The following is a 21,674-nucleotide window of genomic DNA, read 5'->3' as shown; positions in this document are numbered from 1 at the left end:
GGGGTCTTTGAGAAAAAGATCTGTGAGAAAAAGCTCCTGTTTCCAACTTCTCAAGCCCTGGGGGTGGTCTGATTGCCCCCTGAGATGGCTACTTGGATATGAGGGGGTTGTTAGGGTGGTCTTCAAGGACCCTCCCTGGTTCTTCCAAATGGGAGCCCTTTGTGCTTGGTGCTAAGTGACCGTGCAGTCCACCTTGACAGTCGTCGGGTGACTTCCATGGCAGCCACACACCCTGGCTCCTGCGGCATGAACCCAGCCTCTGGCATCTTGTCCCATCACCTGTCACCCTAGTCGTGCCACACCAGGTGAAGCTGCATGTCATGTCCTTACTGCCCACCTTGGGGCCAGCCCACTCAGCCTCACTCAGCAGACTCTGGCCAAAGTCATGCAGTTCCTCCATCAAAAGAGGGTGGTAGCTCGCCCACTCCCTGAGCCCTGAGCATCAGGGAACAGAGATCCTAAAACGTCACAGCCAAGGGTGGGCAGGGGCCCCCGTAAGACCTGAAAGGAGACGATGAACCAGAGAGGAGGCCAGTGGCTCTAGAGTGGCCATCTCTCCCAGGTTCCCAAGCCAGTTCTGAACCCTGCTGGCTAATACTGCTCATGGCCCCTGCCCTGGGCCATGCAGGGCCACATCCCAGCCGGGGGGAGTGAGGACCCTTCCAGCTCCTGCATCCCCATTTCTTGCCTCAAATGGGCAAGCTAGTGTGGATCTGCTCCAGGGCCTACAGCCCGGCACCTGCAGCCTTCATTTTCCCATCCACCTGGGGGTCTGAGGGGCTGTGGGCTCAGGCCCCCATTCCTGCCTCTTTAGCTGGCTACAGCTCACACTTTGCTGAAGTAGGTGGCCACCTCTTTGCGCGGAGGCCGGGGCCCGCCCCCGGCCCAGCCATTGTCCATCAGCAGCTCCTGCTGGCCCAGCCGCAGGGGTGGCTTGCATTTATGCCAGCTCGTAAGCAGCCTGTTCATGGTGCCTTGGTCAGTGATGCCACGCAGCTTCTCCCTCTCTTCCTCGGTGCCATCAGTGGTGTCTGGGGCAGTGGAGGCCATGGCCAGTGCCCCATGGGCGTGACCCAGCTCCAGGTCATGGTTCACGGCCTCAAAGAACTGCTGGATGCAGACCTTGGCAAAAGCCTTGGCATGCTCTGTGCAGGTCTCATCAAAGAGCTTGCGCTCTATGTCGATGTAGTGGGACCAGTACTTGCTCTTGAGGAAGGCGGCCTGCGTGAAGCAGGGGCGTACAGAGCGCACCATGAAGGCCAGCAGTGTGGTCAGCAGCACGAAGGACCAGCCCAGTGCCTGCAGAGGACAGGGGAGAGCGTCAGCCAGGCACGGCCCTCCTGCCCCCGAGCCAGTCCAGACCCCACAAAGCACTCTGTGGTCAGGGCCTTTGGGAAAAACAGCACTGACGGGGCAAGTGAATCCACCTCTCAGCCTCCATTTCCTCATCTGTTTAATGGGCACAGATGTACCCACTTCATGTCAACGCCATCATGTGAGTGACGCACAGGAGTTAAATGGGCAGACCCGGGGAATTAGGCTGCTGGGGTTTGAGTTCTGTCTCTCCTACTTTCTTGTTGCCTGGGAGTGAGGAATCTGACTTCTCTGGGCTATTAAATGGGGCTGGTGATAGGACCTATCAGAAGGTTGAGGACTAAATGCAGTAGTTCACCTAGCACAGTGCCCGGCACATAGTTAGTCCTCAGTCACCATTAATCTCTAAGTTCTGTCTCTGTCCGTTGGCTCCTGAGATTTCTGCCCTTCATTTGCCAGGCACTAAATGAGTGCCAGGCATTAAGTAGGCTCTGCTGGACTCTAGCTGCCCTGAGGGGGTCACAGGGACACACTGGACAAGGATCACACTCTCCAACTCTGTTCTGCCAATGACCCACTGTGGGGTGGGGCCGGGACGCTCCCCCAGCTTGGGCTACAGTGTCAAACCTCTATCTGCCCACAGAGGCATTTGGCCAAATCAGGATGGGGGACAAGGGGCAAACCCAAATGCCAACAAGAGGGGCTGGGTGGGTCGTGGCAGAGCAGACAGTGGGTACAGAGCTGGAGAGCACGGGCTCAGTCTGGTGGGGGCGCCCTCACTCGGCCTCAATGAGGAAATGTGGGCACAGTGGGGCTGGAGCTTCTGAAACTTCAAGGGAAATGAGAAATCTGATTTTTACGTGAAGTCTTCTGGTTTCTAGATGTGACCCACTAATTCTAAAGTTCAACGCTGCTCTGAAGGCCAAATGAAGGTTGTATTTAGGCTGGGCTGCCCATGGCCTGTGAGAGCACTTTCAGCTTAAGACTGGGTGGTTTTAAGTTCTGGCAGAGGGATAGCTGCCTCTGGGTGGGGAAGGGGACAGCTCTGAAGCCTGGGACGACAGGGCAGGTGCAGGTTTGCCAGAGTTTGGCTTTGGACCCCCGGAATATAAGGTTAACCTGGGTTGCCTGGGTGGTGATGGAGACCTCCCAGGAGAGAAGCTGGGCTGGAGACAGGGAGCTGGGGGGCTGGAGTTGCTGAAGTGTTCCTCTAGCCCCTGAAGGGTGGGCCCAGGCCCCTGCCCTCTCTCCCAGACAGACCCTGGTCAACTGGCCGTGAGGGCACATTGCCCAAGCTGGCCTCCCCAGGGAAGCCCAAGTGGCTCAGACAGGTGAGGGCCCAGAGATGCAGAGGGTGTGGGAGTGGAGCTGGGAGAACCTAGTACTCTGTTTCCCCACCATGAGCCCTGTTTTAGGTCACATCTCTCACCCATGCCCTCCCTTCCAGATACACCCTGACTCTCAGCTCCCACCATCCCCAACCTGAGCAAGGAGCCATCAGCTGGGGCATTTGCCAGGGAAATGTACCCAAATGGCCCAGCCACCCATCGACTCACCACTGCCTACACCTGGAAGAGGAAAAGGATGCAAATCCCCCCAGGCTTCTAAGCTCAAAGCTCAGGACAGAGGATGTGGGGTCACTGAGCTGTTGGGTCCACTCCAGGGACCTCAGGGTGGGGGACAGGCCTGCTCCCTGGAAGCCCCTCATCTGAAGAGGACACGGCACTTTCCTCAGTCTGCAGGAAGACAAGGCTCTGCCTTCAGAAGCCCCCATCTGAGCCAGGAGAACATGCCCAGCCCCTGGGGGCTCTGTCTGAGGGGGAAGCCCCAATCTGAGTGAGTAGGACTCAGGCCCTTCCAGGGGGCGCCCTGGTCTGTGGGGGGAGACCCAGACCCTGATGAGCCGGCCCCCTCACCTGGGAGATGCAGCGCAGGTAGCGTACAGCCACCTCACGGGCCAGCAGCCAGTCGCCATCGTAGATCTCGGGGCAGGGCACCCGGGCCAACAGGCGGGCGAGCTCGGGAGGGGCCAGGCCGGGCACCAGGCTGCCGTTACCCAGCGCAGCCACAGGCACGGCTGTGCAGAAGGCACAGAGGAAGCACTTGCCATCCAGCAGGGTGACGGCCACCCAGACGACAGGCGCGATGAGGGCGCGCTGGGCCATGGAGCAGAACATGTAGCGCAGCACGGCCGGGTCCTTGGCGCGCTGGCCGGCCGGCCGCTTCCACTCCTCGGCCAGCATGGACACGTTGTTGTTCATGGCCAGGCCGAGCAGGAAGAGCACCAGGGGCGGTGCCAGCAGGATGCCCGCGCTGTAGGCCGCGTTGTAGCCTGGCAGGCAGGGGCAGTTGAAGTCGAAGGCCGAGTACATCTGGGCGCTGGCCAGTGCCATGATGCCGCAGATGCCGTTCATGAAGGACTCCTGGTTGGATTGCAGGAACTGGAAGATCATCCGGAACTTGTCCATCATGCCCCCCGCAACACCCGGCAGCCCCCTCCCACCTCACCACCGCCTCGGGGATGGCCTCCGCTGCCTGTCCTGCCCACGGGGTGCCTGCTTCATGGCTTGGGCCCTCCTGGCTGAGCTGGGCAGGGCTTGGGGCAGTGGCTGAGGTCACTGTCTCTTTGAGGAACCTTCTAGCCAGGTGCTGCCCAATCCTGTGGGTGCAGCCAGGGCTCTGCCCCTCCCCTCCCCTCCCCACCCTCCTGGGCTTTTCTCCACAGTGGCTCTGGCAGTGGGAAAAAGGAGGGCTGCACTTGATGGGGCCCAGGGCTCTGTGGGTGCGGGGAGGAGGGAGGGAGGAAGGGGCTGGAGAGGGGCAGGCTCAGACATGGCCTGAGAATCCAGGGCTGCAGCAGAGGCCTGAGCTTCTGGGCCTTGTCATCTAGGTTCTTCAGAAGCATGTCACCCCCTTTCTGCCCTTCCCAATGGGTCTTTCCTCCATGCGGTATCAGGATCCAAGGGGGCTCCTCCATCAGTACAGTGATGGTAGGATGGCGTAGTGACACAGTGATGGCGGTGGCTGTCATGGGGGTGATAACGTTGGTGGTGAGATGATGCTGATAGAGGTGATGGTGATGGTGGTGGCAGCAGGGATGGCCGTGATGGGGATGGCGGTGGTGGAGATGAGCTAATGCCCGCCTATACTGGACCAGGGCCGTGGATTTGGAGTCAGAGGGTCTGGGTTTGAGAGGTTGCTGGGCCCCTCCCTGCCAGGCTGGGAGCTGCGCCTGTGAGGACAATGCAGGTTGCCTTGGTGTCTGGTCTGCCAGAGTCTCAGTGAGGGTGTCGTGCTTGTGCATTGGGGATGACAAACCCTTTCCTGGCCCCTCCTCCTACCTTCTCTGCCCCCAGATCAAAATGAGGCGGAGAGGAATGGGGTTGCAGGCCTGGAACTTGGGCCTCCACAGTGGCCTGCGGGAACAGGCCGGGGGTCCCCAGCATCCACACATCAAAGCAGGGAGGGGTTTAAAGGGTTCTCCCAGAAGGGCAGGTCAGATCCAGCTCCAACCACAGGGCTCCTGTCTTGGCCAAGGGGCTTGGGCCGAGGCAGAGCCCAGCAGAGGGTCTCCGTGGGACTCACGGATCTGTGCATCCCCATGTGTGTGCCCCAGAGCTCGCTCGCTGTGGCTTGGAGTCCTCTGAGCCTGTATTTGCACATGTGCGGGTTACCACATTGGGGTCTTGGTGTCTGTGTGCCTCTCTATGACCTACAAGGGATGACCTTTACTGAGGCCTCCCCTGTGCCAGGCACTTGACATGAATCACCTCCTGTGGTCCTCATACAACCCTATGGAACAGGTGCTATGGTTCCCATTTTACAGAGGTTGGGACTGAGGCTCAGAGAAGTTAAGTTACTAGCTAAAGGTCACACAGCTTGTAGATGGAGATGAAGGATTTAAACCCAGGCTAGCCCCACCACGAGGGTGGGGATTGGGACAGAGGAGGCAGGGAAGCGTTTTTTGGCCCTTCTCTTTCTGCTGAATCAGGTTTTCCTGTTCTACAAGTCTAGGTGGAAACTCTAGTGTGTCACAGATGGGATACAGGCAGGGAAGGATATGGCTTCCTTCATCCTTCCGGCTGGGCCAGGGGCAACTGGAGCCCCCAGGCTGGTGGCCCCTGAAGGACCCTTGTTAGAGGCTCCCGAGCGGGTGCCCACAGGCAAGGGCAGGATGGGGTCCAGCCAAGGGGTGTAAGCCCTGGATGTCTCCTGCAGCATCCTCCATGCACATCCTGACAAGGGGGCTGAGCTGCTGCTGAGCCTAGCACATAGCCCCAGGTGTGGTGGGTGGGCTGGCATGGGGTGCAGTGCAGGGAGGCCAGGAGGCTCCGGGGGGCTGCCTGGAATCCGTCCTATATTGGACACAGCTCCCTGTTTGTGGCTGATGTTCCTTTTTGATGGCGCCCAAGCTGGCTCCAGGGTACTTGCTCTAACCACGCATGCACACTCTGCATATTCTAACTTCAACATTGTTTTTAAATACTTGTAATAAAACAGTTCAATTGGACTCAAAATCCCTTGTCCTCATCATTATAAAAATTTTGGCTACGTTGGTCTCTGAAAATCAAGGAGGACTGTTAAGAGTCTTTAAATATTGTTCAAACAATTGTAAATTTTCGAATGGTTGTAAAAATTAGTTTCAAGTTTAATATCTACTCAGGCAAAGTTTTTTGTGGGTGGTGTTTAGCAAATATTTGAAGAGATCATCATTAAAGAGCCTTGAGTATGAATTGCCGACGGTCCTTTCATGCATAAAATCTGGAATTAAAAAGTTGTGCTTATCAGAGCAAAGCTCAAGTTTTCCATTTAAAAAAATCTGGCAATTTCAACTGGATGTTTTATACAAATGCAACATTTAATATCTTTCCTGGTACTTTGCATTTTACTTTTCTTACCATAATTATATAAGATAAAGAAAATGTAATCATTTTTTTCATCAGGCCCCAATTAGATGCCTCCAAACCCCCCATTTGCCCCAGTGTCATAGACCAGTGTTCCCATTGTCTCTGCACCATTAAGTGAAGAAGTTTGGGGAGCTCTGTCTCTGAATGGGGGGAGGGCAGGTGCCGGTGCTCTTTGGGTTGATGGGGGTGGGGCAGGGGCCTCGCTGTTAGGCCGCACGGGGAGGCGTGGGTTTCTGGCACTGCCCCTTTACTTGTGCTGTCCCCTCCCTGTACCGCCATCTCCCCGCACACTGCCCATACAAGTTCATTTCCCAGCCCAGCATGTTTGCTTGGGATTTTATTCACTGAAGAGTCAAATTTTGTCTTAGCAAGAAGCTGGGTCTCAGGGTGGTTAAAACAACTTGACAGTGGCCTGGATTCGGGTCCAAACATTGCCACATACTAGCCAGGGACCTTAGGCAAGTAACGTAACCTCGGGGGCCTCAGTATTTCCCTCCGTGAAATGGGGAGAACACTGGAGCCTCCCTCTCAGGTTGTTGGGAGGATTCTGTGAGGTGATGCGGGAGAGTTCAGTGCAGTGGCAGGCACACAAGTGAGCTCTCGGTAAGTGGTCGTCAGAATACAGTCGTAGGAAAAACTGTCCTCTCTGCTCCTCAGCTTCAGCAGAGCATGTAGAAAATCTGTATCAGTTTCCTATGGCTGCTGCAACAAGTTACCCACAATGTAGTGGCTTAAAACAGCACAAAGGTATCCTCTTTCAGTTCTGGAGGGCAAAAGCCCTAAGCGGGTCAAGACAGGGCCAGGTTCCTTCTGGAGGCATCGGGGAGAATCTGGTTCCTTGCCTTTTCCAGCTTCCAGAGGCTGCCAACATCCCTTGACTCGTGGCCCCACACCACTCCAACCTCTGCTTCTGTCGCCACATTGCCTTCTCTGACGCTGACAAGGACCCTTGGGATTGCACTGGGCCCATCCAGATAATCTGGGATATGCTCCACAAGATCCCTAATTTAATCACGTGGGCAAAATCCCTTTGTTGTGTACAGTGGCATCCACAGGCTCTGGGCCGCTCTTCTGTCCACTCGGTCGTGCATTAGTAGGGTTTGTGTCCTCTCCCCCTCTCCTCTGTAACTCCTGCAGCACAGCACTGAGTGGTGGGAAGGGAAAGCAGGATGTCCCGGCCCCCCTCAAATTTCCCAGACCGCTGTCAGCAAACCCACCCGCAGCCGCCACTGTGGATGTGCACCGGCCCCTCTGCCTCCTCCCCTTGGGAGCGCTGTCCTGGCACCCACTCCCGTGCTGGCGAGTCCCCTCTGGCGTGGAGGAGCTGAGGGTGTCATGAAAAGCAGCATGCAAAGGGGGCTCCCGGGACAGCAGGCGCTGGGCCTTTAGGAAAATGCCCAATTTGCGTAGGAGAACATGAGCCTTTGGTACTCAAGCAGCTGTTTGGAGCATCCAGAGAACAGGGTAGTGGAGGCGGCAGGAGCCAACAGCAAGACATGGCTGCCAAGACAGCTCCAGGACCCTCGGCCGTGTTATCAGGGTGTAACTCTTCACCTAAGAAGGATGGAGGGCCATTCTCTTCTTCATATCGGGGGTAATATCCTGTGGCAGAAGCAGTGGTGCTCAGCAAACATCCCATGAGCTTCCTTACAACTCCCGGCCTCAGTTCCAGGTAGATCCGGGGCCATGTGATTGAATTCAACATCTGGGTCTGGCACAACTCCCCCCAGCCCTGCACTACGGCCCCTGCCCTCTCCCCTCCCTGCCTGGCTGACCCTGGAAGCCACGTCCATCACCCTCAGCGCCCACCCCTCCACTCCAAGGCTGCTCACTGGGAACAACTGAGATTTCCTCCCTGGAGGCCCTTTTTCTGGCCCTGGGATTATATTCCTTTGGGGTTACCTTTTGCCCAAAGCTAGGCAGGGTCACCATGGTCAGTGCCCCAACCAGGGACAGACGGAGGTTCATGAATAAATTCTCCATCTTCCTGACTCCTCGGTCGTGCCCCGGAGTGGGACTGGGCTCCTGTCGCCCACGGTGGTGACTGACTGGCTCCTGTACGCCCCGTTGACTTTCCTCCCTGCTGGTGTCCCTGGGAATGCCTTCCATATAACCTACTCACACTCCCATCCTTGCTCAGATCTGCTTCTGGGGAATACCAGGTGTGTCGATGGCAGCGTCACGAAACAGTGACAACGCGGTCAGCCAGGTCCCCAAATGGCTGCCAGGAACATCCTCAGACACCGCCTGAGGGAGAAATACATTCGTGTTGTGTTAAGCCACAGACATTTTGCTTTTATTTTTACTGCATTTTATTTTTACAGCCCCAGCCTGACCTGACTAATGCAATGTGGTCTGCACTATACATCACACTTTAAGCAGAATACTGAGAGACAAGAGCAGCCAGACTCCATTCTACCTCCCGAACACCTCTGACCTCCGCTTCCCATCACAGCTGTGATTCAAGGTGCTTCAGTTCACATTGCCACCCCACCCCCATCAAGCCAGTCCCAGGCTGCAGCCCATGCAATCTAAGTGTTGAAAAGTGAACATCTGACTAAATTACCCCCTACTTAATTCCCTCCCATGGCTGAAGCCCACAACCCTCAACACGGTGCATGTGATCCAGGGAGAGCTGCCTCCCCACCTCCCCGTGCTCCCCTCCCTGGGGTCACTCTCCCCCTGACCTCTTCTCTCCTGCTGCTTGACCTGCTCTCAGTTCCTCAAACGGGCCAACCCCTTCCCGTCTCAGGACCTTTGCACATGCTGTTTCTCCTGGAATGCTTTCCCTTCTACTCTTCACCTGGGAAATTCCAGCTCATCCCTAAGATCTCAGCCTAAGGGTCATGGCTTTAGGGAGGCTTCCTGATCCCGCCTGCTTAGCGGGTCCAGCTGATGTGAGCTTTCATGGCCCCAGGGTGTATTTCCCCTCCACTGCACTGATCACACCTTTATTTTGGGGGTGCATCTATTTAATATCTGGGGCCCCCATTGGACCATTAAGGGCCACGTCTGTTTTGTTCGCTAGCATGTTCCTGATGGTGTGGTGTGCCTGGTCCGCAGGAGATGCTCAAGCCATAAGTGTTGCCTGGATGAGTGCGGGGATGAGGGAATACGGGAAAGAAGGGAGTAAGCCTTGGACCAAGACCAATTAGTGGGGAGGCAAGAATTCAGGCACAAATAGAAAACAGTGTATGCCATTCTGGTTCCGGGCTTCCCCCCAGACTGGTTCTACGCGAAGTGTGGGGAGGGCCGATGGAGGGTGCCTCCTTCAAGGGGGTGGGCAGGTGGAAGGTTGAGCAGCCAGGGCCGGGGGTGAATAAAATTCACTGCTGTGGCAGCCGCTGCCTGCAGCCCACTGTCATCTCTGCTCTGCCACCACCTGCCTCCTGGGTCACCTCCTGTCTCTCTTCTCTAGACTCTCAGGGACACCCTCCCCATCCCACGCACACACACCCCTCCCCCAGCCTCTCACCATCACAGCTGATCACACACAGGCAAGGAGGTCATTTTATTTGGCCTCAAAATGTTGGATGGAGCTGGGGCCTCAGCAGAGAACTCCCTCGTTCTCTATGAGACCCTGGGAAGCAGAAGCGTGTTGTGTAGACGCCATCGCCCTTCTCCCCATCGTAGCCTTTGGGCGTCAGTGCCCTTCCCCAGACAGGGCAGCTGGGTCCATCCCCTCATCAAAATCATAAGCTGAGGCAGGCTCCAGACCTCCCACCTTTCCTTTATAACCCTGCGTGGGGCCGGGGCCCAGGGATTTCTATGAATTCTACAAAAACCCACCCGTCTGCTTGGCTTGGCCCACCTTCCTGGGGGAGCAGTCCCCTGCACGGGCAGTTCCCAATAGCAAGTGGTTTTCCCCCAATCCTCCTCCTCCTGGGTCTCTTTGAAACACTGGATTTGTTGCTCCTCCTTCCCTCATCTTAAAACTCTCCTCCCTGGAGTTGAGAGGTCACTCTGGTGGACATTCTTATGCACTATATAGATAACACCTCTTAGGTTTTAATGTATTGGAATAGCTAGAAGTAAATACCTGAAACTACCAAACTCCAACCCAGCAGTCTGGACTCCTGAAGACAATTATATAATAATGTAGATTACAAGGGGTGACAGTGTGATTGTGAAGACCTTGTGGATCACACCCCCTTTGTCTAGTGTATGGATGAGTGGAGGAATGGGGATAAAAACTAAAGGGCAAATGGGGTGGGATGGGGGGATGATTTGGGTGTTCTTTTTTCACTTTCAGTTTTTATTCTTGTTCTGGTTCTTTCTGATGTAAGGAAAATGTTCAGAGATAGATTGTGGTGATGAACGCATAACTATGTTATCATACTGTGGACAGTGGATTGTATACCATGGATGATTGTATGGTGTGTGAATGTATTTCAATAAAACTGAATTTAATAAACAAACAAACAAACAAACAAAAAACTCTCCTCCCTGGGCCTTGCTCTGGACTCCGTGATTCCTTCTGTTTCTCTCCTTTGCTGCCTCCTCTTCCTCCTCCAAAGCTCTGAAGGTTTGGGGCCTTCCTCTTCTCATGCGAGCCTCTCTCTCTCGATGACCCCATTCATCCCTGCAGCTTTCAGGCATCACCTCCATGTGGGCCAATCCCCAATATCTCCCTCCTCCTGACCTTGCCTCCAAGCACTTGCCTCTCATCCCCAGCCGCCTGCACGTAAAGTCCAAAACCCAGAGTGAAAACCTCAAGGCTCCTGCCATCTTCCCCGCCTCATGCAGAACTGGAAGAGGGGGGTCTGCAGCTGCCCAGGCATCACAGGGGGCTCATACAGTCAGCGCCGTCACTTCCAGGATGCTTTTGGCTTGCCCAGCTGGCAACTGCATCTCTCAGAAGAGAAGCTCCCAGGTATAGAACCGGGTCAGCCCGGCCATAACCCGAATTGGCCGAGGCTTGGGGGATAAGCTGGGGCCCCCAGAGTGGCTGCTTTCCTAGAATGGGAGGGTCTCTAGGAGCCAGGTGGGAGCCTCTCACCCATGTCCCTCACTCCTGGACAGGGTGGCACATGCTGCTCAGGCATCTTATTCTCAGAGGGATGTGAACAAACAGCACGAGGATGGTGATGGCAAAGAGGTTTTGGGGTTTGAGTCCACATTATCTGGGGAATGGTTAAAGGAGGAAGCTGGCTTGGCCTGGAGAAGAGAGAGGGGTGAGGGCAGGAGGCAGATGTCTTCATGCATTTGAAGGCTGTCAAGGGCAGAGGACCCCAAAACTGTTACAGGTGCTGGGCCCAGGGAGTGTCGATTAGTGAGACTTCTTTAGAGTGGGCTCTTCAACCCTCTGGCCAGGGTTTTTTTTGGCTTTTGTCAGGCTGGACTGCCCATCCTGCATTTTATTGTTTGTTTACTTGCTCATGTCCTTTTGGACTGGAAGCTCGGTTAAGATAGGACTATGTCTGTCTTGCTCTCTTGGTGCTCTAGACATTCAATAAATGTTTGTTGAATGAATAAATAAAATACGCTCTGCCCCTTTCCTAATCTATGACTTTGTTCTTGCAAACAAGAGTTTTGCAAGGGTTCCTTGACTCTCCTTCTCCATCCATCTTCACTTGGCAAAACCCCTCCCCATCCTTTTCTGGGTGAGGGGTATGTTAGAGTTCTCTTTATGGGGCTGGTATTATTTTTGCAACTATCCTTTAAGTTTGAAATTATTTCTAAATAAATAAATGTGGGGGGGGACCCTCCCCATCCTTCAAGACCCACGCAGATGGCACTTCTGCCATGAAGCCTTCCCTGATTTCTCAACTTGGAGCCATTATTGTCCCCTCTGAACCTCTGTGGCATGTGACCTTGTCCCTGTTATAGCATTTACACCCTTTGTTTCGGATTAAAATTGTTTCTGTACCCATCTCTGTCCTCTCCCCAATCCCCTTAGGCAATGAGCTCCTTGAGGGAAGGGGCAGGTCATTTGTATATCTCCCTTCCATAATCCTTCGCAGTGCTTTCTATGCAGTACAACCTCATTAGCGCTCATTTTAAGAAGGCAAAAGTGTTGACTGCGGCTAGCTTCCTTCCAGCCAAAAGTGGGGTCCTTAAGCCTCCTTTCCCCAGGCTGGGAGCTCATCAGTGCTGACTGAGCCATCCAAGATCTCCTCCTTCCCCACCCAGTCACTGCGAACACTTTGCCTAAATCTGCCACACCTCAGTGCCATTAAAGCTATTTGCATGGCCTGACCACAGCTGGCAGGTGCAAGGAGGTTGAGCTGCAGGGATTGGCTAGTCTCACAGGGCCCCCTGGCAAGAGCCCAAGAGAGCTTGCAATTGACTGATGGAGGTGGCTGGGCTACGGGGGGTGTCCAGGAGCCCCTGTGCTGCCCCCCAGGCCCCAAGGCCCAGAAAGGCACGGAGCAAGCCCAGGGCTGCACGACTGTGGCCGCCATCTGCGCTGATGGATGTGTGTGTCCCTCTGAGTGTGTGGTGTGGTGAGTGAGTCATCAGGGTGGGGCAGAGGCCTAGAGGAACTCAAAGGCCCATCTTCCCCCAAATCCTTCCTGTTTGGGCTGCCAGATTTTGAGTGGCAAATTTTCCAGCCAATTTAACCCCATTGTTTCAGAAGTTTCCTCCTTGAGCTGAACCCCACGCACTTACTTAGTCCAGAGGTTCTTAAACACCGGAGCATACAGGATCCCCTGGGGGGCTTGTTAAGCTTGGAGATATCTAGGTCTGGCCCCTCACTCTGATTTGGCAGATCTGGTCCACAGACTGCACACCTGTGGACACCTCACTACGGTGCCGATTTCTTGCAAAGAGTAGCAGGTAGATACCTTTGGGAATGCCGGGAGGAGGGGGTGATCCCGAGACACAGCTGGAGAGGGAGCAGCCTCAGAAAGGAGCCAGGCTGGAGGTGGGGAGGGTGGGGAGTGGAGGCCACGGCTGCGGTCTAAGGGGGTGAACCAAGGCTGGGCGGAGAATAGAGCTGGACCAGGCCGGGCTGCTCAGCCTGGCTGGCTGGAAACAGAATTGATGGGATTTGGGAAGATGGCAGCTGGGAGCATCAGCACTTTGACATTCAAAAACAGAAAACTACCCCCAACAGGAAAATGTAAAAGTACTCATCTGCTGCAGTAGCCAGCAAAAGGTACTACCTAGGACTTTGGGGAGGAACTCAACAAGCAGAGGTTTCTTTTAATTCTTTTTTTTTTTTAATTTTAAATTAGAGAAGTTGTAAGTTTTCAGAAAGATCATACAGAAAACACAGAGTTCCTATGTACCTGCCCCCAATATTAATGATTTGCATTAGGGTGGGACCTTTGTTATAATTGATGAGAGAATATTATTATAACTGTACTATTAGCTATAGTCTATAGTTTACATTAGGGTTCACTGTGTTGTACAGTCCTATAGTTTTTTTTTTTAATTTTTTATTCTAGCAACACATATACCACCTAAAACTTCCTTTTAACTACATGCAGACATATAATTCAGAGGTTTTACTTACATTTGCAATGTTGTGTTACCATCACCACTATCCATTACCAAAACTTTTCCATCACCCCAAACAGAAACTCTGGGCCCATTAAGCATTAACTCTCCATTCCCTATCCCTACCTGGGCCCCTGATAACGTACATTCTTGTTTCTGACTGTATGAATTTTCTTATTCTAATTATTTCATATAAGTGAGATAATACAATCTTTGCCCCTTTGTGTCTGACTTATTTCACTCAACGTGATGTCTTCAAGGTTCATTCATGTTGTCGCATGTATCAGAACTTTGTTCCTTTTCATGACTGAATAATATTCCACTGAATGTTTACACCACATTTTGTTTATCCATTCATCTGTTGATGGACACTTAGGTTGCTTCCATCTTTTGACAATTGTGAATAATGCTGCTATGAGCATCAGTGTGCAAATATCTATTTGAGTCCCTGCTTTCAATTCTTTTGGGTATATACCTAGAAGTGGGGTTATTGGGTCATATGGTCATTCTATATTTAACTTTTTGAGGAACTATCAAACTGTTTTCCACATCAACAAGCAGCATTTTCTAGAAATTACTAAGATAACCTTGGTAAAAGCTGCAGGAAACCCAACCAGAACACTGAAATCAAACACACAAACAAAATAAAGTAGGGAGCAGACTGACTGATGTAGTAACTCAGACAGAGCAGGCTCCAGAGTCAGACCCCCTGGGCTCAAATTCTACCTCTTACATTATGTGAACTTGGGCAACTTAACTTTTTTATGACATTTTTTTTCATAAAAAAGGGGTCCAATGATCATATCTACTTCAAAAGGTAATTATGAGGATTACGTGAGTTAATATATTTGAAGAAGTTAGAACAATGTCTGACAAATGTTAAGCACCATATAAGCATATGCTGCTACTATTATTATTATTATTTATTTGAAATTCAGAACTCACTGCAGATCTAATTAGACACTTACTACTCCAAGTGTTGCCCACTGACCAGAAGCATCAGTATCTCCTGGGAGCTTGTTAGAAATGCAGCATTTCCGACCTCATCTTGGATGCACTGAATCAGAATCTGCATTTACTAACATGCCCTGAATCGTGGGCACATTAACTTTTGTGAAGCATTGCTGTAGTGCACCGGGGAGGCCACACCCAGAAATGAGGCAAGAGATTGGCTATTTGGGAAAGTAGCTTAGGCCATCCTGCCTGGTAGTCCCCACAGACTGGGAAGACCCCAGATCATTTCATTGCAGTTTTCCACATGGGGACGTTGCCAGTGTCAGGCTTAGCAGGCTCCCTACACATTGGTATGTTGGGCCAGCCTGGTGCTTGGGGCTGCCGTGGGGACACGGTGGCTGAGGCCACCACCCCGGAGTGCAGAGGATGATGTGAGGTCGAGGGGCGGCTTGCTGGAGTACCAGGTGCTCAGGAGGCGGTCTACCTGCTCCCTGCTGGAGATGGCACGCAGGTAGGCCTTCCCGCCACTGCCGTCAAGACCGTCTGGGGGTTCCAGCAACTCAGGGGGCTCGGTGTCTCTGCTGCCTGCTGTGTCCCGGTGCAGCCCCCTTGCCCACAGCTCGCTCTGCATGCTGGCAAAGAAGTGCAGCACGCAGCGGTGTGCAAAGTCCCGCGCATGCTCACAGCATGTCTCGTCGAAGAGCTTCTGCTCCAGGTCCACATAGTTGCTCCAGTACCTGTGCTGCAGAAGGACTGTCTGGTCGAAGCAGGGCCTCAGGCAGCGGGCCAGGAAGGCCGCCACGATCAGCAGCAGGGTGACACTCCAGCCGATGGCCTGGGGACGGGAGGCACAAGGTTGGACGAGGTTGCTGCTCCGTGTGGCAAGGAGGCTCTGAAGTCCCTCCCTTTGTTTATCTTTCCTCCTACACTTTCTCAAATCTATCCATCTGCCCATTCAATCATCCATTCTCCCAACCATCTTCTCACCTGTCCCTCCATCCATCCTCCTCTCCATTCAAGTCTCCCTTCCACTCATCTTCCCTCCTTCCAACCTTCTCTTCACCCACCCACCCAATCATACATCCTCTCATCTGACTCTCTATCCATCGTCTTCCTATCTGTCCATTCTCCCAACCATCCTCTGTCATCCATCCTCCTCTCCGTCTTCCCGTCCATTCATGTTCCCATCGCTTATCCTTCCTTCCTCTTATCTATCCAACTATCCATCCACCTATCCATCCAGCCTCCCACCCTTCCTCCATCTATCCATCCATCTATCCATCCACCTATCAACCATCCTATTATCTTTTTCCCAGCCCTTCACCCACCCTCATATCTGTCCATCCATCCATCCATCCATCCATCCATCCATCCTATATTTTGTGGGAGGCACTGTGCTAGGCACTGAGGACCCAATCTTTACTCTCACAGAACTCACACTTTAGTGGGGGAAACAGACAATTAAGTAGGTGATGGCTGGCCCAGTGCCATGAGGGGGTCAGGGGAATCCAGAGGCAGGACACCCAGCCTGAACTGAGGGCTCAGGAAAGACGGTGGCATTTAAGCTGAGACCTGATACCCACAGGGGCCAGCGTTCCAGACCAATGCTCTGAGTGGGAGCCCACACCTGGCGACTCCTCTCCCTCCGTTCTACCCCCCCAAAGCCATAGCTTCTTCAAGGCCCGGCTGGAGACCTGGAGCCATACATGGACCTGGAGCAGACGTCACTCATCTAAACCCCAAAGAAAAGCCTTTGAATCTTTATCATTTGTAGATGTGATCTCTATGATTTACAAAGCTCTTTCATTTGGCCTCTATCAAGATTCCCCCAACCTCCTGAAATTGTAAGGTGGGTATTCTGCACCTAAGGAGCAAAAAACTAAACAACTGGCTAATCTTGACGTGACTGATAATTTACCAGTTGAGTTGGGATTCAAATCCTGCAAATTCCACGCTTTTTCCACTGAACTGGTGAGAACAGAGTGTTTAGGCCTGTAGGCCTCATTGAGGTGGAGAGACAGAACTCTCCTTTATTTTACAGGAGAAACTGAGGCCCTGAAGGGGAAGTGACTTGGCCAAGGCCTCAGTCTGGGCCGGAATGAAGTGTGTCCTGGGTGCTGGTCCTCTCCCCACCGCACCATGGGTCTGCGTGTCCTAGGAGCGTGTTTCAGCTTCCCAAAGGGCACAGGTTGTGTCTTTATTATGTGTAGCCCTGGGTGATGCTCTTTCCATAATGAGTTCACATAAATCCCTTCCAGTGGACACAGTTCTGAGCTAGGATGCTAGGGGTGGTGGTGATGGTGGAATTTAGAGTCTGGGCTGGGGCTGGGGCTGAGGTTTGCCCCCAGGGTAATGGAGTTGGTGGCCTGTGGGGAAAGCACTTGGGGTGTAGGGAGGTGGCTAAGAAGGTCTGGGGTAATAACACAGGCATTCAGATCCCTGCTCTGCCTCATATAAGCTGTATGACTTTGGTCTTGGGAGCTAAACTCTCAGAGCCTCAGTTTCCTCACCTGCAAAATAGGATGAGAAAAATGATTACCTCCACCTCATAGGGTGGTTCTGAGAATTAAAAGAAGTACTGCACATGAAATGCTTAACAGGTATGTGATGCATAAATGTCCAATAAATGGCAATTGTGATTTCTGAAGGGTGGGAAGAAGGTGTATATAAGTGGGGAGCAGAACAGAGCAGTAGAGATCTTGGGGGTGAGTCAGTTTTGATGGGGAAATGCCCCTCCCTAAGGCCCAGCCCTGTCCTGTGCATGGATCATGCTCCTTACCCTCCCACCCCAACCCGAGCCACAGGCTCTTTAGTTGTCCCCAGCAGTGGGGAGGGTCCTCAGGAAATCATTCACACCTCCTCCCCGCTTGGGGCCAATGCAGGATCTTTGCCAAGGCTGGGGAGGCAGTCAGGGGCCCAGGGACCGAGGAGAAGGGAATATCGGGCCTGAACCCCCCGGCCTCGGGCTCCATCACTGACCAGTGGCAATGAGGGCAATCACAGCCGTGACCGGGTCTGAGTTACCTGTGACAGGCACCGCAGGTAGCGAGACACGGCCTTTCGGGCAGGGCTGTCTCTGACCAGCTCATCCTCCTTGCAGGGCACCTTGGCCAGGAAGAGCTGCACCTGGCCAGGGGTCATGTTGGCAAAATCCAGAAACTTCTCAGGGTCCACAGAGCTGCTGAAGGCACATATGAAGCACTTCCCATCGAGGAGGACCAGCAGGATCCAGACAAGAGGGGCAGCCAGCGCTCTCTGCAGCACAGAGGAGCACATATACCTGGGAACCGAGGAGAGAGGGGTCACGAAGGGCAGTCAGAATTCAGCTACAGCACGAAGGCTATGGGGTGATGCCAAGAATGGACTTCACATAGAGGAGTGCTGGGATGTACCAGTCTGGGAATATGGAAGGAGCTCTTGCAGCCCCCAGAGGTTCCTGCCTTCACCAGGAGAGGGCAGGGGGAAGGAGAGCTGGGACACCGGGCACTTGGCGTTTTTCCTCTCCTGGGCCCTGTGGGGGCCTGCCCATGACAGAGGCCCCAAAAGCCATGCATGATAGTTCCTATTGGTGGGCCTCAAGCACCTGCGGCTTTCTGCCTGGGGCTTTGGTTCCTTCTCTGCACAAGAGCGGGGTGTGCTGGAAGTGCTGGCAGTCTACAACCCCCAAATCAACCTTCAACCCAAGAGGGGTGGGATCTGGTGGGTACCCAGCTTCCTCGACCCAGGTGGGACAATTCTGAGGGGTGTTCTACACATTCTCTCAGAGGATCCCCAGAAGGATTGAGCCCCCGTTGCCACAGAAGTAATCCACAGGTTATCACATTCTCTGCAGGGTCTGCTTTGGGGGGAGCCAAACTGAGACAGCTCTATCCAATAACCCCCCCAAAGGCACCCCTCAAACACCTGCCCCGAGCATCCGGAGCCCTCCCTCTGCCTGGCCTCGAGAGCCCCTCCTGACCGGCTCTGCCCCGCTAGCAACCCGGATTGCATGTTGGTGATGGAACAGGAGCCCAGTGGAGCTGCACCCACTGGATTTCAGAAGAAAAGGCAAAGGGCACACACAGAGCACGTGACCCACCCTGCAGGCCCGACTCGCAGGGAGCGTGTAACCTCCGTGGAGCACAAACCAGAGGCTGTTGTGCCTGGGACACAGGTGTTGTTTCTAAGTTGGGCTGTATGCAAAACATAACACGGCATATGCTGGGTGGGTGAGGGAGAGAGTATAACTTACCCAGGGGTGCGTTATAACTATGTGGTAAATATGTTCCATGGAGAGCAATGTGGTCAGAAGGTGGAACGGGGGACTTACCGTGAAGGCACATTATGTCAGCCTGAGAAAACCTCAATTGTCCTTATCAAAGAATAGGAAAAGGGAGGAGATCATGAGTGGGCTAATGCCCACCAGCCGCTCCTGCCACTGCCCACGAACCTTGAGCACTCAGATATTTTTCCCAAAACATTTAGGGCAGCTGTTCAGACATGGGCTGTGGAGTCAGACAGCCTGTGTTTGCATCCCAGTGCTGCCACTTCCTAGCTGTGGGAGCCTGGCCAAGTTACTTACCCTCTCTGTGCCTCGGGTCCAATAAAAGAGCAGGCTTGGGTTGAGGCGAGCGTTCAGAGAGGCCGTATACATAAAGCACTTAACATAGAGCTCGGCACACGGTCGGTGTCCAGGGTTGGCCCTGAACTCTGCAGACTGGTCAGCAACATCTCCTGATTTTGATAGACAGCAGCGCCTCGCTCTGGGCTCTGGGGACATGGTGGTGCTGAGAGATGAGGTCCTTGCTCTTGGAGAGCCCACAGGAGAGGGGGGACAGCCAGAACTCAGATCAGTACCCCTAACTACCTGAAGAACTGTGCTGCACATGTCACGGGCTGGCCCTCCCTTGGTGGGGTGAGTTATCTCATGGCCAGCATGGCAGATGTGACCTGCTAATTCTCAGGAATCCCGTAACATCCATGTGTCACAGGTGCCTGGACCATCCACAACCCTGGCCACGGAAAGGTGACAAATGGCAGGAACGGAGTGGGAACTGGAGGATGGGTCTCTGTGGGCTGGTGATGCCCGGGGGAAGGAGGGGTCACAACTGGCAGTGCTCGTGTGGGGAGTGTGTGGGAGGGATTCCCTGACAATGCCCATGGGGGGGGGCGGTCAGGGTTTGGGGGTACACCTGGCAATGCCTATGGGGGTGGGTGGGGGTGGGAGCCCTAACAATACCTGTGGGTAGCTGGTCGGTATGGGACCGCACCTGATGATGCCAGGGTCCTTCCTCCGGTGCCCCACGGGCCGGCGCCACTCCTCAACCATCACCACGGACTGCCGGTTGACCAGGAGGCCACAGAGGAAAAGGGCAAGCGGGGGTGTGAGCAGCAGGCCCAGGCCGTAGAGGGCATTGTAGCGTGCCAGGCAGGGGCAGTTGAAGTCGAAGGAGGAGTACAGCTTGACCGTGACCATGGCCAGCAGCAGGGAGATGCCGTTCATCACCGACTCCGAGCTGGACTGGAAGTGCTGGAAAAGCATGCGGAATTTATCCATGGCTCCCGCCCGGGTGGGTGGGTGGGTGGGCAGCGGCAAGCAGGCTCAGTGCCCTCCCTGGCCGACACAAGGCCACGCTCCAGGACGAGCCTGGGGTCCACAGGAGGTTCTTTCTTCTCTTCCCAGTGTCCAGCAGAGGACTTAAGGCAGAGGCAGACTCTCGTCATGAAGTCAGTCGCCCCGGCCCAGCCTGATTGTCCCCCAAGCCACTCCCCTCCTCTCTGGGGGAATGAGTCACTGCTCGGTGACCGGCCAGCCCAAAGCATCTGTAGGCAAATGGGCTCTGCCCGGTCAGCCCTCCTCTCCCAGCTCAGTCCCTCCTTTCTTCAGGGTTTGCACACCCAGGCCAGCTCTCTGGTGGGACTTCCCACAGGGGACCTACAAATCCTGGGTGTGGTGAGGCAAAGATGCCGATGGGGGCCAAGTTATATTTTTCTGGTCTTGGTCAAAAACATGACTCGACTCAGCCTAACCCAGGGAGATTTCGTGTTGACTTTCATTTGCAAAGAAGCAAGAGGAGTGCCTAACTCTGCCCGAAGGCTTCCTGGAAGAGGAGAGACTTGAGAAGAGTCTTAAACCGTGTGTTATCCTCTGCCCGTGAAAGGACTGTGGGAGGGGAAGGCCTTCCAGGCGGAGGCTACTGCACTGAGAAAGGCATGGAGTGAGAAGCCAGCGGTTTGGGGGTGCTGGAGTGTAAAGCGTCAGATGGGGGAGTCGGGGAGGGGGCTGGCGGGGTCAGTGGATGCCCTCCAGGTCTGGCCACCAAGCTCCTGAAGCACAGCTGCCTGCATCTCTCCCCTGCTCAGGTGTGCCTAGTGGTCCCCGCAGCCTCTTTAGCTCAGCGTTCACTCAGTGTCTTCCCACCTCCGCGAGTTGCTCACACCGTCCTCCCCTTCAAAAACCAGGGTCCACCCCCCCGCCCCCACCAGCCCGCTCCAGAGGCCAGCTCACATGGGGCCCTTTTGCCAAGTCTTAGTGACTTCAGCTCTGCTGGAAGCTCTACCTTCCATTCTGCCCTTGCAAAGTCACCGCAGCCCATTTTAACCCTTCACGGGTGAGTGGAGTTGATCTCCCAACTACGTTGTCCCTACTCTGCAAGGAAAGGGACCCTGACTTGCACTTTTTTTTCTCTGCAGTACCCGGCACAGTGCCAAGCACTCAGTGAGTGACAGCGGGTGTGTGTTCTCCATGATGCTGATGCTCAGGCCCCCTTCACTTTGTCTCTGGCTCCATCTGCTCTCTGCTGGCCTCTTGCCCTGTCCCTGCCCTCTCTGCCTGTTCTTCTCTAGCTTTCACATCCTGCCTCTGTCTAACTCTGTCTTTCCATATGTGTGTGTATCTCTCTCTCTGTGTCCCTCACTGTGTGTTTCTGTCCTTCTCTCTTCTTTCTGGATCTTTCCATCTCTGTCCCTCTCTCTGGGTTGTTGTCTCTTTCTGTCTGTCTGTCTCTTTCTTCTCCCCACCCCATTGCACTCCTGCCTGACTGAGCCCCGGTCCTGACATTGGCAGCCTGGCTT

General features: G+C 54.1%; 2 protein-coding genes across 2 annotated transcripts; both read right to left on the bottom strand.

Annotated features, from left to right (window-relative positions):
• Positions 1–825: 825 nt before the first annotated feature.
• On the bottom strand, positions 826–3,785 carry CALHM1 (calcium homeostasis modulator 1). The gene is made up of 2 exons (XM_037805396.1): positions 3,231–3,785; positions 826–1,299 (listed from the first exon to the last, which is right to left on the bottom strand). Exons 1-2 carry the CDS (start codon positions 3,783–3,785, stop codon positions 826–828), a joined length of 1,029 nt encoding a protein of 342 aa, XP_037661324.1.
• Positions 3,786–14,099: 10,314 nt separating this feature from the next.
• Positions 14,100–20,362, bottom strand: CALHM3 (calcium homeostasis modulator 3). Its single transcript, XM_037804677.1, has 3 exons — positions 19,871–20,362; positions 17,646–17,901; positions 14,100–15,456 (listed from the first exon to the last, which is right to left on the bottom strand). The coding sequence occupies exons 1-3, from the start codon at positions 20,155–20,157 to the stop codon at positions 14,962–14,964; spliced, it is 1,038 nt and encodes a 345-aa protein (XP_037660605.1). The 5' UTR covers positions 20,158–20,362; the 3' UTR covers positions 14,100–14,961.
• Positions 20,363–21,674: the final 1,312 nt, after the last annotated feature.

Source organism: Choloepus didactylus, chromosome 15, assembly GCF_015220235.1.
Source record: "Choloepus didactylus isolate mChoDid1 chromosome 15, mChoDid1.pri, whole genome shotgun sequence".
Taxonomy (NCBI): domain Eukaryota; kingdom Metazoa; phylum Chordata; class Mammalia; order Pilosa; family Megalonychidae; genus Choloepus; species Choloepus didactylus.
This window is presented reverse-complemented; position numbering and strand designations above follow the sequence as displayed.